Raw genomic sequence first — 18868 nt, 5'->3', positions numbered from 1 at the left:
CTAATGCGGCTAATATTTTGATGTATCAATTCTAGGTATTAAACTTCTGCCTTTCATTTTTGCTTCATGACTATTTAGCACTAATGTTTCTCACACAGGTACACACCCAAATTTTCCCTCTCTTCATCCTCACAATGTCGACATCGCTCTCTGTGGTGAAATCAATGAGTCAGACTACATATGGCTCACCGCAAAGCCAGAGTGGGGCGCTGTGATGTTCTTTAGCCTTCTAACACAATCTCTGAAACGTGGGTATATGTCTCACAACCTACAATCTGCCTTTTTCATGGGCAACGGTTTTTTTCTTTCTTTTTAAAATGATGATTGACAAGTCGTTACTTAACTAATAATGGCATCTTATATTTAGTAAAACATGGTCGTATGATGGCTGTTTCTTTCCTGAGTTTATAATTGTTTTATCCTGAAGTTGAATATTGAGTTTTCCCAAACTTCTCTAAGACCTGTGGTAGATCTTTCTCTGTGTTTATTATTTCTTAAAGATTTTTAAAATGTTTATTTATTTGAGACAGAGAGAGAGAGAGAGCACTAGTTGGGGAGGGGCAGAGAGAGAGAGAGAGAGAGAGAGAGGGACAGAGGATCTGAAGCAGGCTCTTTGCTGACAGCAGAGGGCCCGATGCGGGGCTTGAACTCACGAACCGTGAGATCATGACCTGAGCCGAAGCCGGACGTTTATCCAACTGAGCCACCCAGGTGCCCCACTGTGTTTATTATGATAACAGATAAACAGCAGTTACTGTTTTTCCAGGATCATCACTGCCCCCAGATGCCAGCCTCCCTTTTTCTCCCAACTCAACTGGTTGTTACCGGAGTCTCCTGTCTGTCCACCCACCAGGGACTCATTTCTCAGCCCTCCCTGAGTTGAAGCTCTTGTTTCTTTGTTCCTTGTTCTTTTTCTGGCCCCTTCGTCATTTGGCAGCAACAGGACTTCTCAGCTATGGACGCACAGAGAGACACTCACTGAGTCTTAGCTGAAAACATCTATATGCTGCCCTCAGATATAACAGCTCATTTGGCTGAGCATAGAATTTAATTAAAAATCATTTTCCTAAAGCAGAATTTAGAAGACTTTACCTCCTAGCATCCAGTACTGCCACTCGGATTCTCAATCTTCTGCATGAGATATTAATTTTTCTCTTTATCGCTGACATTCTGAACGTAGTTACATGATGTGCCTTGGTGGCGATTTTCTTTCATTGACTGTGCCAGGCACTCAGGTAACTTTCTGCCTGAAGTCTCAGATCTTTCCAGTCTAATATACCTTGGCTTAGAATTTCTTGGATAATTTCTTCTCCTCTCACTGTTTTTCTTTCTAGAACTCCTGTTTGTCAAATGCTGGACTCCTTGACTTGATCCTCTTGGTGCCTTATCATTTCTCTCTTATTTTCTGTCTCCTGTCTGCTGTTCTACTTCCTGGTTGATTTCACTGACTTTCTTGTCTAAATCTGCTACTACATTTTTTATTTCAAGCACTGCATTTGTAATCCCCAAGCCCTCCTTCTTATTCTTTGGTCGTTCTTTTTGGCTTCATTGCACCCTGTTCTGGTTTCATCCCTGTTATGAGTGTAATGTTTCATCTCTGAGGATGTTAGAGCTTTTTCTCCCCTATATTCTGATTTAGATCTATTTCCTCTGTTTTTTGTTTTTTATTTTCTTTAAAGTGTGTTTTATGTGATGCTTGTCATTCATGTTGGAGGCTTTCCTCAGATGTCTGATGTTTCCTGGCTGTCTATTCATATTCAAGAGAGAAAATAACTACACAGAGGCTCAGTATATAGACAGGACTTCTTTTAGAGGTGGGCTCCACTCTAGGATGAATGGACAAGGAATCAGCCATTTTGCTGGGGAACGCTCAAGTATCTAGAAGTCCTTTCTCGGAGATTATCCTTCCTGAGTGATGTCTGACCACCAGCATACCAGAAGTCTGTGGGGGAGGCAGGCTGCAGGCAGGACAGCCCTTAGACCCTAGCAAGCAGAACCCATGGCCACACCTCATATTTCATAGGAACACCATGCTTTGAAATGTCTTCTTTGCAAACATCCCTCTCAGGTCCCCCCCAGGAATGGCCACAGAGTCCTCCCAGGATTGGCAGGGGCAGCAGTGGAATCCAGGTAAGGTACTCCAAGTCCAGACCAGCTCCTGCATGAGCCCTAGTCTCCGTTTCTCCCCCTCGGTGCTCTCTGACCCTTCCTTCGTGAAAGGTGTTAACCATATGCCCCATAGGGGCTCCAGGATTCATTTATGGAGTCATCCTGGAGCCTGACAGCCAGGCCATGGTTCCTGGCCTGCAGGAGGGTGACCTGGCAAGCAGATGAAACCTGCCAGCTAGCATGGTATTTTCTTTTTTTTTTTTTTAATGTTTATTTTTTTTGAGAGAGAGAATAAGAGAGAAGGAGGGGCAGAGAGAGAGGAGAATTCCAAGCAGGCTCTGCACTGTCAGTACAGAGCCGGATGTGGGGCTTGATCCCGCGAACTGTGAGGTCATGACTTTAGCCAAAATCAAGAGTTGGACGCTTAATTGACTGAGCCACCCAGGTGCCCGCAGCACCATATTTTCATCACAGGATCGCATGCGATTAGGTCACCAGAACAGAGCTAACAGGCTGATTTTATGTGGCTCAAGTTAATAATTTATTATAAACAAAGACACCACGCAGAAATACCTGCGGCCCTGTGCATCCTAGGGGAATCCTGGCTGCAGGTCCCACTGCATGTGTTCAGACCTTTACTGTTTCCCATCTGCCCCTGGCCTGCTCTCGCCACTCTGCCTGACACACTGAGCTCTGGACCCCTGCCAGCGCCCCATCTCCTTCCGCTTGGAGGGAGGGATGTAGCAGCCTGGAAGAAATGGATGAAAATGGGGACATGGGGGTCCAGCCACACCACAGAGAAACTGAGCCAGTCTGAGCTCCCCTCGCCATAGTCCCTGGTGCCTCCGGGTCCTGAGCCCGTGTGGATCCAGACCAATACAGCTCACCTACTCACCCTCTTCCTGCAGGCACCCCACGGAACCCCTCCCCACTCCCCCTCCCGGCAACCAAACTCTGGTGAATATTTTCTCATCTGTTCTCTCTTCTCGTCTTCTATCTCCTTGTGCTTTAGAACTTTCTCGGTCCTTTGCTACTATTTTAATGGATCAACAAGAGAAAAAAAAAAAGATAACTGAGTTTTAATCCCTCATTTAATAAAGACAAAGTTTTTTGTTTCTTCTGAAATGGTATAAATTAAGGTTTTTCCACTAATTCAAATCCATTTTTTAATCCTAAAGAATAAAATTTCCACTTCCAAATGAGCCACTCTCAAGAGTTGGGAATTAGGGCTAAAGAAGGCAAGTGGCTTCATGTAGTCACTCACCAAACACAAAGCACCTAGAGGCTCAGGCCTGCATCGGGCTGTGGGCTCTGGGGACACAGCCATGGGCATGACGCACACAGGCCCCACCCTCAGAGCTCACCTTCCAGTGCGTGAAACACACCAGACAAATAAAAATCAGGAAATGCCAGAGAGTAATAAACAGTGTGCAAAGAATTAAAACGGGGTAAGTGACAGAATTTAGGAAGCTACTTTAGGCTGTGTGACCAGAAGCCCTCCTAGGAGGGACAATGTGATCTGATAACCAAACAATAAGGAAGAATATTGGTACGTAAGTACTGGGGAAAAGAAATTTCCGGGCAGAGAAAAACCACACACACAATAGGGCCAGCATTGCAAATGGGTTTGCCATGTTTGAGTACAGAATCATCTACCGTGTTTGAAAGAAGAAAAGTGAAAATGCTATCTTTGATGAGTTCAAGAAGCCATCTGACGTCCCCAGAGGCCTGCTATTAGCAGCAGGATGCGTGTGCCTGGGCTTCAGGGCAAGTTCAGCTGAAGATACTGGCTGAGAAGCCATCTGCAGAGGGATGAAGTGTCTCAGCCACAGGACCTAATGCTATCCCTGAGAGAAAGAATGCAGATCAAAAGAAAACAACCAGAGATAAATCACAGAGATGAAAGTACAGCATAGGGAATATAGTCAATAAAACCGTAATAATGTTGCATGGTGACGGATGGTGACCACGCTGATCGAGGTGAGCGTTGCGTAATGCATAAGAATGGTCGAATCAATATGTTGCACACCTGAAACTAACACTGTACCTCAATTACACTTCAATAATAACAGTCAAAAAGAGCGAGAGGGAGAGAGAACAACCAGAGTGTCTTGGGCCACTCCACCATTTAAAACTTGAGAGAAAGAGCTGGCGCCAGGAAAGGAGGCTGAGAAGGAAGGCCAACAGATAAGCTAAAAACCCAGAAGGGGTGATGTCTGTTGGAGAAGCCAATAGAAGAGAACATTTCAAGTAAAAGGGAGTGGTAAACTGAGCTGCAGGCCCAGAGACATCGAGACAGCGCAGAAGATAAGGACAGAGAAGCGACAAGGGAAGGCGACAAGGGAAGGCGGGTGGTGGCCACAGGATGTGATGGGAGAGCGAAAGTGGCCAAGGTAAGGGGAGGGGAAGGCAGCCATCCAGGCGACTGAGGGGAGGGAGTGGAATGACCGCAGGCAGCCCTTTAAGGACATCTGCAGACAAGCAGAGACAGGGATCAACAGGTGGAGGGGAGTGTGGGGTCAGGAGGGAAATAGCCTCAGGTGAGAAATGCTAGAGTCAAGACCAAAGTCGGCCTGGCTCCAAAGCAGAACAAGCGGGGTTTTAGCTCAAAGCCGTGAAAAAAACTCACCTTCGGCAATCACCAGCATGTCAGCAGAGCAAAAATCAGCCCCACGTGGGCACAGCATTACGGTGTACACAGCAGGTTTCCTGTGCCCCCACAGGGCCCCCCCATCTCTGACCAAGGAGGTCACATCACCCAACACACAGAGCGCCAGCCAAAATGGCGTCCACCCAGACACTTCAGATCCAGCACCTGCCCACGTCAGGTCTTCCAGGCGGGAAGGTCTTAGGGAAAATACGGTCAGCCAAGACCTGTCAGAGTCAGAGGGGCTTCAGCCTCCTGGTCCTACTTTCTGATACAGACAAGGAGTGAATTGGCTTGCTGGGGTCCCATAGCAAAGTACTACAAACCAGGAGGCTTAAACAACAGACACTTACGAGCTATAGAGGCCATAACTCATCAATTAGAACACCCATTCGTCCAAGATCAAGGCGTGGGCAGGGCTGGTTTCTTCTGAGGCTTCTCTCCTTGCCTTCTAGATGGACCATCTTCTCCCTGTGTCTCCCTGTGTCTTCTCCCTGTCTTCTGTGGGCACACATGTCTGTGTCCAAATTTCCTCTTCTTATAAGGGCACCAGTCATACTGGATTAGGGCCCACCCTGAAGACCTCATCTTAACTTATGACCTTTCTAAAGACCTTACCTCTACATACACTTACATTCTGTGATGGTGGAAGTTAGGCCGTTAACATATGAGGCCCATAACAAAGAGTGCACCCCAGAGAAGGGTCATGACTGATGCTTGGCCTGACGTCCTCCAAATTCATCCATGTTGTCACAAATGGCAGGGTTTCCTTCTTTATTAAGACTGAATAATATCCCATCATATATATATATATATATAATATATATATATATATATATATAATATATATATATATTATATATATATACACACATTACATACACATATATATGTACACATATACATTATGTATATATATCACATTTTATTTATCCATTCATTGATCAACAGACACTTAGATTGTGTTTGGTGAAAAGCTACAAAGTTTCAGTGATGCAGGATGAATAAATTCTGGAAATACAATGTACAGCATGGTACCTATAGTTAATATTATACTGTGTACTTGAAATCTGCTAAGAGAGCAGATGTTAAGTGTTCTCACCACACACGAAAACGGTAACCAGGTAAGGTGAGAGATGCGTTCATTATCTTGATTATGGTAATCATTTCACAATGTATGCATACACCAAAACATTGCACATCTCAAATATATACAATTTTTCTTTGTACATTGTAGCTCAGTAAAGGGGGGGGTGATAATTACCAGCAAATAAATAAATACATAAATAAACGGCAGTGCCACTGTTCACTCAATCCTCTGCACCCACGAATGAACAACAACAGACTGGGAGTCGGAAAACAGCTTCCATCTCCAAGGAAAATAACTGGCCACTTACTGTGACAAAGACAAGCTTCTCACAGGGATGGGGACAACAAAAGGAAACATTTTTCACCTACAGATAAAGAGCACTGCATCCTTCCCTCCAGGGTCTTGCTGAAATGACTCACCCCTCACAGCTGAAATTGTCTGAAAAGCTCTCCCTGTTTGGGGCTGCTTTCAGAATCCTTCGTCTCCTCCATGAGCCCCAGTGAAAAGTCTATCTTTAAATTTAGCAGCCACAGGCCAAGGCAGCCAAAAGGCGACTATGAAAACACTCCCTTCCACATTAGGAATGGATGCCTTTTTCTGGCAGGCCCAAAGCCCTCTGAGCCGTCCGGCTTATTCAATCCCCCTTCTCCTGATAACCCATCAGTAACAGCACACCACAGGAGCCCCCAGAGGCCCGGGTCCGCCCCACCCCGATGGAAAATGTCACCGAGACAGATGCTTTTCTGGAAGGCATAGTCGCTTTTGTTGTGTTGGGGAGCAAGCAGTCCTGTCCCCTTCAAGGATCCCCTTCAAGATCCTTCCTGCGGCACTAAGAATCAGACTGACGTGAGACAGATTAACAGGAGGAAATCAGATTTAATAACAGATATACAAGGAAAGCACACGGATATGGAAATTCCAAAGACCATCAGGCAAAATGAGGGATCTGTGTCATCCTGAGCTTAGGAGAGGCGATAGGGGTCTGGAACTTCAAAAGAAAAGAATGCACCTCACAGGGTGATAAAGAGATGAGCAGCTGTTTGGTAATTAGATGTCTGCCCTTCCATACAGATGGGTCACTCAGATAAAATTTATCACTGTTAATAACCCTCATTCTGGAAAACAGCCCCCACTGAGATTCTTCTATGTGGTTGGAGGGAGGGGTGATAGTTTCTCCTGAGACCTCAGGGTCTCAATTGCCTTCAGCTCAAAACAGTCCACATGCCAAAGTGGCACATTCCAGGGGCGGGAGGGCTGTCCCAAACCCTTCAGTTGTTCATCTGGCCCAAATAATACCATCATGCTTTTCGAGATGAGGTACACCAAAAGGGCAGGGCCAGGCCTGTATCATTTATTCCCCCATCGACAGCCCCCAGCACAGAGCCTGGCAGATAGCAGGTGCTCCATAAACACTGACTGGAGAAGCAAGTGAACAAGTGAAGGTAAGACAGGGCTTGTGATGATTGTCGAAAGGCGAAGCGTAAACTATATCATGTCGTCCTGTCGATGCCAGCCTTGTCCAAGAGAAACTCAGATAAAGTCTACAACTTTCTAGAGAAAATTGAAAAGTGGAAAGTGTCCCCACCATTTATATAATCCTTTTGGAAATAAGGTGGGGATAGTTTCTGTAGTCATACAAGATGTCACGAAGGGCCAAAATGAACTACAACCTTAAAGGAGAAAGAAAAAACAAAGAGCGTGGTGGCCTTTCCCATTTCCAGAAAATGGGAAAAAAAATTAAAGGGCAGTCTAACTCTATCAACCCATGCCTGTTCCTTATCAGGAACACTGGCAGGAGGTGGGAGGGGAGGGAGACTAAGACAGAGTGAGAGAGAAGGAGCCTTATTGTCCGTGTTCTGCGGTCTTAAGCAGAGACAGAAGTAGCCAAAAACAGTTTTATGAGTTAAGAAAGCAGAGAAAATATGCAAATTATATCTGGCCTCCTGATCCCCTTTTTTACTAAAGGAACATTTTCATATGCATTGTAAATTGCATTCCAATGGTGCCAGCCACAACAGAATGGTTTTTAAAAACAGGTTTCCAGCTGTCTGTATCTTCTATTTTGAAGTTCCCTCTTTAACCTGACACAAGATTCTGGGATTTTTTTTCCTCCCCATTTTCTCAAAGGAATTTTCACTATTATCTGTCCTATAAGCAGGAGGACTTCAAGAACCTGCCTGCATCCTCCACACCGGTAGCCGGAAGTGAGCCCAGCCAGCCCCCCTCCACCAGCAGGCTTCCCATCCAGCGTCTCCCCTCTCCTCCAGCCCCCACCCCAAATTCCCCTTCTAGAGAACCACATTGGCCCAGCCAGCCCAAGCACATTCTCTTCCCCCCAAGCCTACTCTGCCTTCCCAGATCTCCATAGCAACAGGGTGGCACCCTGTCCCTACTCCTCAGCCTGGGGCTCTGATGTCTTTGCTCTTTGGGTTCCCCCCATCCCGGCATCTAACTGATGCCAAGCCTTGCCGATTTCACCTCCATTTCTCTGTGTCCATCCCCCTGAATCTCACCATAGTCACACTCAGCAGTTCCCACTTTGACCACTGGCCTCTCCCTCTCACCATGCCTTCAGCACTTGAATCATAACCATCACCACCAGTTACTCTCACTGAACTTGATCTGGCCATGTCCCTCTGCTTCAAGATCCTCACAGCTCCGCTCTGCCCGCAGGGAACTGTCTGCTTCTTTATGGTAGCACCCAAGGGCTCCACAGCCTACCTTGCCAGATCCCTGTCTGGCTTCCCCCATCACTTTTTCCTCTCCCACCAGCAGACCATTCAGGATTCCACATACCTCCTGTCCATTTCCCATCTCTGCTCACACCCGGACGCGTACAGGTGCTCCATTGAGCTCCATCATAGTCCCCCAGGCATGGTGGGGGCTGAAGGATACTCCCAGAGTTATCTGTTTCTCTCCCCTGGCACCCTCTATGCTTGAGGAGAGGAGGGAGTTTATAACTACCACCATCACTTCCCCCAAACAACCTGCACTCAGGTTCTCAGGGAAAGGGGGAAAAATGTATGAAATTAAACGAACGTTGTTGGCGTATGCCTGCATGCGAGCCTCACGTCAGGTTAGAGTCTTGGTTGTTGAAAGACACAATAAAAATTATCTAAGCCAATCTCTAATCCAGTGCGGAAATCCCTTTGGCGAAACTGATCCGGTTTGTCTATTACCAAGTAACAAACTACCAGAAAACATAATGGCTTAAAACAACAACAATCTTATTTGCCTGTGGTTCCATAGGTTAATCTGAGGCATCCGAGGCCAATCACTTGGTTGGGGTCATTCACTGGAAGAACCAAGAAGATTCCACTCACGTGTCTGGTGCCTCAGTGCTCCCCCCCACAGCCCCTTTCTCTCTGCCTGGCTTGCCTGGGTTTCCTTACAGAGTGATGGGCTAAGGTCATAGGGCTTCTCATGGGGGCAGCTTCCAAAAGTGAGCATCGCAAGAGGGGCCGAAGCTACAAATCTCCTGTATCCTGTCCCCAAATGTTACACAGAGTCATTTCTACTGCACTCTACCGATCAAAGCTAGTCACAAGGCCAGAGCAGACTCAAGGGAAGAGCAGTCTCAAAGAGAGACATGGCAAAGAACTTGCCACCGGCCGTATTTAATCCACCACAGAAACTTTTCAGATACCTTTTCAGCCCATGGTAAGCGGTTCCTGCAATGAAGATCTCATCACAATACAAGGGTAGCTCACTTACAGACAGCTCTGACAGGAAATATCCTAGTTCATAAACCTGGCCCTTCCCACTCCAGAGTCCATGTGCTGGTGTTCCTGTCAGACATTGCCCTGATGAGCCCCACCAGAGCCTCACAGATACAACCTGCAAGTCTGAGGCTTTTCAAAATCAGATATGCCAAATCAGAATCGGAATGTGAGTACTGACGTGTAAACATTCACATTCAGCAAGTTAATTCTTAAAACAAAAACAGACATATAATTACCATGGCCTTCTTGGGAAATAACACCAAAAGTCTGCGTTTGGGTTCCTTAGTGAACCTCATGGCTTTACCGAGCCCTCCATGAACGTCCACACAGAGCGCCCCACAACGTATCACCTCTCTCTCTCTCTCACTGAAGTTCTCAAGGAGGAGTTCAACCCGAAAATCTCTGAGAACTCATTCCCTCTGGAATCTCCTTGTGAAATAAATGAACCCCAGGACCCCAGCTCTAAGGAGCCACCCTCCCAGTATCTGGGACTCAGCCCACCTCTGGGAAGGAGGGGGGCCAGAGACTAGAACATGTGATTCTTGCTGTTAGAGCTACACAGAAAGTGTTGGTTTTCTTCCCCAGCAGACTTGAACAACCATAAGCAAAATCCAACGATACAAACTGAACATCTCTCCACTATGGATTGACTGGATTATGGATACTATCATGGAATTACTGTTCATTTCAACAGGTGCAATCAGGATTGTCCTGGCTACCCAGGGGCAAAGGTACTCTGTCGTGGGAGAGGCACGCTGAAGTACATAGTGTGTGATCAGCAGTCAGCAGACTAAGGCTCCCAGATCTGCCCCCTGTTATTTAAAATAAAGTCTTGTTAAAGGACAGTCACCCCCATTTGCTTACATATTGTCTGTAGCCGTGTTTGTGCTACAATGGCCTGGTTGAGGAGTTGTGACAGAGACGGTGTGGCTGACAAAGCCTAAAATATTAGCTATCTGCACCTTTACCGAAAATAGTTTGCTAACCCCTGGGCTGGAGGATATGATGTCTACAGCTTCCATTCAAATTGTTTAGCGAAACAATTTAGCAGTAGCAACAAAAATGTACATATGTAGATATGTGTGTGTATATATACGTCTGCGTATAGATAGACGCAGATATAGAGGAAGAGGAGGAAAGAGAATGAAAATTGGACAAGGTATCAATAACTGGTGAATTTCAGAGGAGAACACACAAACATTTGTTTTTTTCTCTCATTGTTGCTGCAAGTCTGAAATTGCTTTTAAATCGTATGTTTTGAGAGTAAATGAATCTCCTAAAAATGTATATATTATGCAAGGGAAAATTAAATATGATCAATACCAATGTAAATATATAAGCAGCAATTGCAATAGGTTTTAAAGTAATGAGAACAATCTTCACGATAGCAACAAAAAATATTCAACCTAAGGTTTACGTAGAAAAGAAACGTGGAGCATTTAAATAAAACAATAAACTTCGCCCAGTTCCAAAAGACGGAGGCACCATGCGTATATATAAGTTATTGTGCATGTTTGGGATTGGGTGGATGGTGCATATAGAGGTGTTTCAAAAATTTTTATCAAAGACAAAAAGAAGCTTTGAGTAACAGGAAGAATACACCACACCCTGAAAAAGAAGACTGAACGAGAAATACATCTCTAACGAGGATGTAATTCCAATGAAAATCACCGTGTGTTTTTTTGTTGTTTCGGGGAGGAGGACGGCGACATGATGATTCAGATGTATCTCTAGTGGGCCAAGAATGACTAAAATTAGCCAAGGACATTTGGAAAATGAAGAGCAAGGATAGGTTCTTCCCTGATAGCAGATGTTAAACTTCATTTTAAATGCGACAATAATTAAATAAGCGAATCTGGTTCAGGAATAATCAATGAAGAAGAACCCATGAAGAGATCCAAAGGTAGGTAAGAAGAATCAAGGCAGCGAGTGCACTAAGAGAAGGGAGATGATATAATAAATGATGATGGGACAATTTGCTAACTATTTGGAAGAAAAACAAAGTTATAGCCCTATATCATACCACACTCTAAGGTGGAGGGAAATTGGGGCGCCTGGGTGGCTCAGCCGGTTAAGCGTCTGACTTTGGCTTAGCTCATGATCTCGAGGTTTGTGGGTTCAAGCTCCGCGTCGGGCTCTGTGCTGACAGCTCAGAGCCTGGAGCCTGCTTCTGATTCTGTCTCCCTCTCTCTCTCTGCCCCTCCCCCGCTCAAGTTCTGTCTCTGTCTCTGAGAAATGAACAAACCTTAAAAGAAAAAAATTGAAGTGGAGGGAAATTAAGTGCAAAGAAATAAAATCATGAAAGACATAGAAAACAACGTAGATTAGTGTTTTATAAGCTTGTAGTGGCACAGATCTTTCTTAGCATGTAACAATAATTTTTAAAAGATTGATATAGGGGCGCCTGGGTGGCTCAGTCAGTTGAGTGTCTGGCTTCGGCTCAGGTCACGATCTCACGGTTTATGAGTTCGAGCCCCACATCGGACTCTGTGCTGACGGCTCAGAGCCTGGAGCCTGCTTCGGATTCTGTGTCTCCCTCTCTCTGTACTCCTTCCCCACTCGTGCTCTCTCTCTCTCTCTCTCTCAAAAATAAATAAACATTTTAAAAAAAGATTGATATAGTTGGCTAATAAAACTTGTAATCTTTTGTACGTCCGAAAGCACTATAACCACAATTAAGAAAAAATAACACTGAGAAGAATATTTGCAACATAAATGATCTTAAGGGGCCATTGTTCTATCTAATCATTATAGGAAAAAATACTTTTAAAATGTTTAAATGTGCACATTCCATGAATATACAACTTATAAAATAATATCATTAATAGGATTCAGCAGATTATTATTTTCTTCTTTTCACTTATATGTATTTTTGAGTTTTCTACCCTCACCCCCAAAATGTGTTATTCCTGTAGGGGGAAAAAAACGCAAAATAGGGACCAGGAAAAAAAATTTTTTTCAGGCAATCTTAACTTCTTACTAGAGCAGTGTAAATCTCCTTTACCAGCACTGAACTTTCCCAGCATGAATAGGTATGCAAGGTTCCCAACAATTTTCTGTCCGGGGCCAGAAAATGTGCATTTTTCATCTCCTTACATCCTCCAAAAATCTCAAATTGGGTGTTGTTATTACCCTAATATTATAAACAAGAACGTGAAGGCTCAGAGAAGTTCAGCAAGCTTCCCAAGGTCACGCAGCACTAACAAGTAGAACTGGAACTGGATGCCAGGCTGGTCTGACCACAAACTCAACACTTTCTAGGTCCCTTTGCAGGACCCTTCATTTGGGAGGCAGAAGGTCTGAGTTCTGATCCTGGCTCAGTCCCCAGCTACTTGTCCTTGGCAAATCTCTTCCTCTGTCTAACCCTCAGTTTCCTCATCTGTCCAGTGAGAAGTGAATTGGCCCAACTGGTGTGTCAAATTCCTTCCTGCTCAGACATGTGAGATTTCTGCTCAGTGCCAACCAATGCTCAAACCAGAGGTGGGCGCCAGTAGCCTGGGAGCCTGCATAGGTGGCCACACACACGTTCCATGCACGGCCTCACCTTGAATTCCTCGTGGATGCGCTCCTCCAAGACTTTGGCAGCCTTACGGTCTTCCGTCTCCACTTTCCACTTCTCCGCCAGGATCCGGGCTTTCTCATTGGCCAGCGCATCCCGAAACTTCTTGGTGATTTCTGCCTCCTTCTGTCTCCTTCCAATAAAACACCAGCAGATATAAGCTCATGCAGGAGACTGAAGGACCACGTAACCACAGAGCTTCAAATAAAAACTATGAGCAACATTTCTGGGTCCATCAGAATGACAACTATCCAAGGTCAGCAAAACTCAATGTTGCCAAGTTGGAGAGAAACAGTCACCCTCCTGTAAGGGAGTGTAAATCAACAGAAGTGTCAGGAAGCCAGGGATAAAAAAAAAAAAAAAAAAAAAAAAAAAAAAAAAGACTCAGAAATCCTATATCTCACTCAAGTTTACAAAGATGTAGGTAGAAGATGTTCATCAGAGAATTTTTATAACATAACAAATGGCGAACAACCTAAATGTCCATCAACAGGGCCAATAAATTGGGTTTCTCATGTAATAGGATACTATATAGTAGTCTTAAATAACACTGTGAATCTATATTAATCAATTTATCAAGGTGTGAATAAAGCAGTTTATAAAGCACGTGCTGCCTAAATGCTCACCGTGATTATCTCAGGCGGTGGGCGTTGAGTTGTTGTTACAATTTTACAACTAAAATATTGTTATTAAGGGGCGCCTGGGTGACTCAGTTGGTTAAGCGTCTGCTTTCGGCTCCGGTCACGATCTCACGGTTCGTGAGTTCGAGCCCCACACCGGGCTCTCTACTGTGTGCACAGAGCCCGCTTCAGATCCTCTGACCCCCTCTCTCTCTGCCCTCCCCCGCTTGTGCTTGTGTGCACTCTCTCTCTCTCTCTCAAAAATAAGTACATACATACATTAAATAAATGAATGAATAAATAAATACTTAAAAAATAAAATAAAATATTGTCACTTATTTTATAGGGGGGGTAGGGGAATGTTGAAGTCAACTTCATACGGATTTCCGATAAAAAAAAAAAGGTAAAAAAGTTGTTTATGAAAGAAGTCTGACTCCAAATCTCACTGGGGGCTCAACTATGCACCTTGTGTGAGAAAGGCAGGTACGGTGAAGAGGAACAAGCAGCCACAAAGGTGAACCCAAACTCCTCTGCTGTCCCAGGGACAGCTCCGCGAGGAATAGAGGAAAAGCATGCCATCTGTATCATCGCAGTGAATCCAATCTATGTCCAGACGGAAAGGGTGTTGTTATGCCCGCACCACAGATGTGAAAACTGAGACCCCAGATCAGCTTACAAGTAACTGGTGGAGCCGGGATTTGAACCCACCAGACCTACCTGATGGAAGACTGGTGCTTTGGTCCCCTAATCTTAGCTGAGCTAAGAAAACGGCCAGCCAGCTGCCTGGCACCTCCCCCCTCCCACCCACAACCTAGCGTCCTGCGGCTTGGACCCACCGTAGGCTCTGTGTTCAGACCCGACCCGGTACCCGTCTGCACCTCTCACCAGAGCTCCTCGGCCTCCCTCTGTGCCTGCAGCCGCGCCCTCTCCGCAATCAGCTCCTCAGAGATCTCTTCATAGGGCTTGTCGCCAGGGCCTTCTCCCATGATCCAGACCCAGACTTCACCATCTGCCCCCAGGAGCCACTGGATGTGCTTGTCACTCGCTGCCTCACAGCAGAAGGAGGCACCAGGAAGGAAGAAGAAACAGGTCTGAGTCCCAATTAGTACGGGAGGAGCTAGGTTGGCTGAAGGAGCACAACCTTCACACCTCTCTACAGAGCAGTGTCATCGACAAAGGCATTCCAGAGAGATACCGGCCGGCCCGAGTGCAAGGCCACCTCCCTCTCTCCCTCCCGCCCCTTCTGGGGAGCATCACAGCTGCCAAAGCCGGTGCCCAAGGCCGGAACTGGTGTTGGAGGCCGAGCCCCTCTGAGATCTTCAGCAGACAGCGCACCAGTCCTTCCTCTCTCTCCCTCCCGTCCACTGGCTGGAAACGGGGAACGGAGATAGTGTTGCAAGATGAAGACGCTAGGCCCCTGACCCACATCAGCCTGTAACGTGAGGAAGAAATAAACCCGTGTTGTTTTAAGCCACTGAGATTTCTTGGTTTGCCGGCGGCAACAGACCCCAACGATTCCCGTGACTAAAATGCAAATCTGTCCCCAAAGCGGGGTAGTGCTGACACAGAAATGTAAACTATGTAATGCCATTGCCTTAGCAGGTTGCTGGCATTCAGCAGCAGGCTGAATGGATGGCCAGAGATCCATGCTATGCAAGGGCAAAACACTTGATCAAATTGTCAGATGCTGTAACTGGAAAGGCAGACCCTCGTACCTTCTGACCTTGCCACTCTAAGGAAGACGCTAGAAAACAGAACATTGAGAGCGGGTGTTGGTTGCTAGCAGCTGTGTTCAGCAAGGTGTTAAGAGAAAGAAAGGAGTTCAAGAAAGGATTGAGTGCTTAGCAAATCAAAATGAAAGAAAATAGAGAGAATATAGAAATTTGGGACTTTGTAGGATTGGAAAAGCCACCTCTTTCTAGGGCCCAAATTACAAGAGATGGGATTTTTTTTTTTTTTTAAGTTTTGCATGACAGAGCCTAATAAAACTTCTAAGGTGAATAAAGTGACCTAAGGTACAGGTGGCCATGAGAATGTGCTCCGCAGACATCCAACTACAGACAGCATAACTGAGCAAACAGTACAGTCCCTGTGCTCTTGTGTTTGCCCATGGCCGTGCTTCCCAGAGGTGGCCCCAGTCTTTGACTCAGCATGGTGGGCCCATTCCTAGGGGACACCAGACCCTTCGGATGGGCAGCTTCCATGCGGCCTGGACAAGCTTCCCTTGGGCTGCATGGCTGTCTAGAACACCTCGTCCCCTCATCTGCCTTCCCTGCCTCCTTCACTCAAGGTCAGACTTGTGCTGCAGGGTGATGGCTCTCCCACACTCCTCCAGCACTCTTCCCCTTTCCCCCCACAGGCGTTTCCTGAATAAAACCCTTGTGTGTGTAACCCCATCCCTGTCTCTAACTCCTCGGAGGAGCCAGGCTAACACAAGCGCATGAAGAGTGCAATCCTTCCCACTTTTCAAAGAGCCTAAGATAGATGCCCTTCGGTTGCAAGTAGAGGTATAGGGGAAAAGAGGCAGAGAATTACAGCCAGCTTACAAAATATGTCTAGAAAAGAATTTTAGATGTTGTTCCCGGGACATGGAAGCAAACAGATCAGAAGCCTACTAAGTTTTTGAGCCTGAACTAAAACAAAAAAGCCTTCAATTATTCAAGACTTCAGCAACCTTTGGGTACCCAACCTCCATGAATGAATGGGAGGCAGATTTCAAAGGGTATCCTGATCCAAGGAGGGCGTGGTCCTCAACACTCATTCAGATGAAGCCAAGGGGGACAATGAACAAGGAGGAGCCTCCTCTAGGGCACAGTCCTACCCTCATTCAAGGCTGTCCCCTCACTGCCAGGACAGGAGAACTTCACAGTGCCTGACTAGCAGGACTTCAGGAATGCTATCAACTAGTGACTGAGTGAGGCTCACATTCTCTTCTTTTCCATAGTGGACCTGCTCTACTGCTGTGCACTGTGTCATATGGGGTGGGGGTGGGGGTGGGGTTGTTTAGGTAACATGTCTTTTCAGCCACATCCAGACATTCTAGAGATTAATGCAGAATCCATGCAGACTGTGGACTTTGGGCTGGATTCAGTGACTGCCTGCGACTTGAGGGTGTCCCCATTAAGGAGATGGTGAGTGTATTTACATGGAAGAGGAGAACACAACGTGTGAGGGACCAGAATGACAAACTATGACAACGGCCGTGCTGTCTGGCACCCTATTTCCCTTCCCTGAACCCACCAGATGACTACTTTTCTCAGCTCCCCTTCAGCTCCATGTGGCCATGTGAAGGAATTCTAGTCTATGAATGTCAGGGGATCTGATTTGTATGCTCTCAGGCTGTGGCTTTTGCAACTGGTATGTCTTTTCCTCATTGTCTCTCATCCACCCATTTCATCCAAGATGGTGGCATCGCGAGAAAAAAGCAGCCTGATCCACGAGTCCATGTTTGAAAGCCAATGACACAGAAGAGTTACCTCATCCACATCAAGAAATAAAGCTTCCTCACTTAATTCGCTGAAATTTCAGCGTTTATCTATTACCGAGGGCAGCATTAATTCCCTGATACAGGAGGGCACTGTCATTTTTCTGCACGTTGAAAGAAATATTGTAATAGAGAAACACAGGCTTAATTATGACTGGTAGAAACAGGGAGGCAACCGCTATTAAAATTATAAATCTTCTTAAATTTTTTTTAATGTTTATTTATTTGGGGGAGAGAGAGAGAGAGAGCGTGAGCATGGGCAGGGCAGAGAGAGAAGGAGACACAGAATCCGAAGCAGGCTCCAGGCTCTGAGCTGTTGGCACAGAGCCCGAAGCGGGGCTCAAACTCACAAACTGTGAGATCATGACCTGAGCCGAAGTCCGACGCCTAACCAACTGCGCCACTCAGGCGCCCCATACATCTTCTAAATTAATAGTGGGGGGAAATAAATGACAAGAGGCCTACCGATCTTACGAAAATATGTAAAGGGACAAGAGAAAACAACAAAAACTATGCAGCTGTTACAGCAGGCACCGTCAGTTCCTGACCACCGCCCACCCCACCCCCACCTTCCTCCCTGCATCAGAAAACCCCGATCTGCTCAGGGTGTTACAGACATCTCTCAGCTTTGGGAGAGGCATGTTTCTACGCCGGCCTCAAAGGGCAAGTAAAACTGGAGAGCGATCGATCTAGAAGAGAGCAAATGTCCCTGTCTCTGGCAAAGTGGACGTAAGTGGAAGTCTGAGCAAAGGGCTTTCCCCCTCGGAACAAAAGGGGAAGACTCCTTGGAAGAAACCCCTTCACCCTTTCCTCCCTCCTCCTCCCTGGAATGAAGAGGTGAGGCCAGGGACAGCTGGAAGACTTTTGTCTCTAGGAGGAAGAAAGCCACAAGCTAAGGGCAAGCAAGGAGAAAGAGAGGATTCGGGGCCTTCATGATTCTGTTGAGCAGATACACCAATACTAACCCGTGCAGCACATCTCCAGCCTGGCCACTGCAGGCAAGTAAGGAACTTCAAAGAATACAGTTCTATCATTATCAAATGAAATGTGACCATATAAACAAGAAATAGTTATTTAATGAAGCAACTATTTGCTAGGTGCTCCATTAGGTAAAGTCAAGCACATGATTAACTGATATAGGTAACAAACACAAAATAACACTGAAACCCTAAACCCTAAGTATGTTTGTTAACACAAAAAACATGAACAGAATTCCCCTGCTGAAAATCTGAGGCTTCCAGACGTGGTCAAAAAATAAAATCTAGGGGCAGCTGGATGGCTTAGTCGGTTTAGCATCTGACTATTGATCTCAGCTCAGGTCTGGATCTCAGGGTCATGAGTTCAAGCCCCACGTTGAGCTGCACGCTGGGCATGAAGTCTACTTAAAAAAATAATAACAATATAAAAAGAATAAAAGAATAAAATCTAACTGTGGATTATTTAAATAAAACATACATTTTTTTTTACAAGAAAAAGGTTAAAAATAAAGAGCTAGCTAACAATAGACTGTGAAAAGGTGAGCAAAAAGAAAGCAAGAGTGGCAATGTCAAACAAAGCAAATTCAAGGACAACTGTGTTCAACAAGACAAAGAAGAATACTGTGTGGTAATAAAAGATGCACTCCACAGAGAAGATGT

At 45.7% G+C, this 18868-nt stretch overlaps 1 protein-coding gene across 1 annotated transcript in view; it reads right to left on the bottom strand.

Annotated features, from left to right (window-relative positions):
• Positions 1 to 17687, bottom strand: part of SH2D4B (SH2 domain containing 4B) — a 65218-nt gene extending 47531 nt beyond the window's left edge. The window contains exons 1-2 of the mRNA XM_053909645.1: positions 14633 to 17687; positions 13113 to 13260 (exon numbers count right to left, since the gene is read on the bottom strand). Coding sequence (XP_053765620.1) covers positions 13113 to 13260; positions 14633 to 14733 — 249 coding nt within the window. The 5' untranslated portion in view covers positions 14734 to 17687. The remainder of the gene's footprint in view (positions 1 to 13112; positions 13261 to 14632) is intronic.
• Positions 17688 to 18868: the final 1181 nt, after the last annotated feature.

The sequence above is a fragment of the Panthera pardus genome, unplaced genomic scaffold (assembly GCF_024362965.1).
Source record: "Panthera pardus isolate Hobbes unplaced genomic scaffold, ASM2436296v1 HiC_scaffold_22, whole genome shotgun sequence".
In the NCBI taxonomy this organism is placed as follows: Eukaryota; Metazoa; Chordata; class Mammalia; order Carnivora; family Felidae; genus Panthera; species Panthera pardus.
This window is presented reverse-complemented; position numbering and strand designations above follow the sequence as displayed.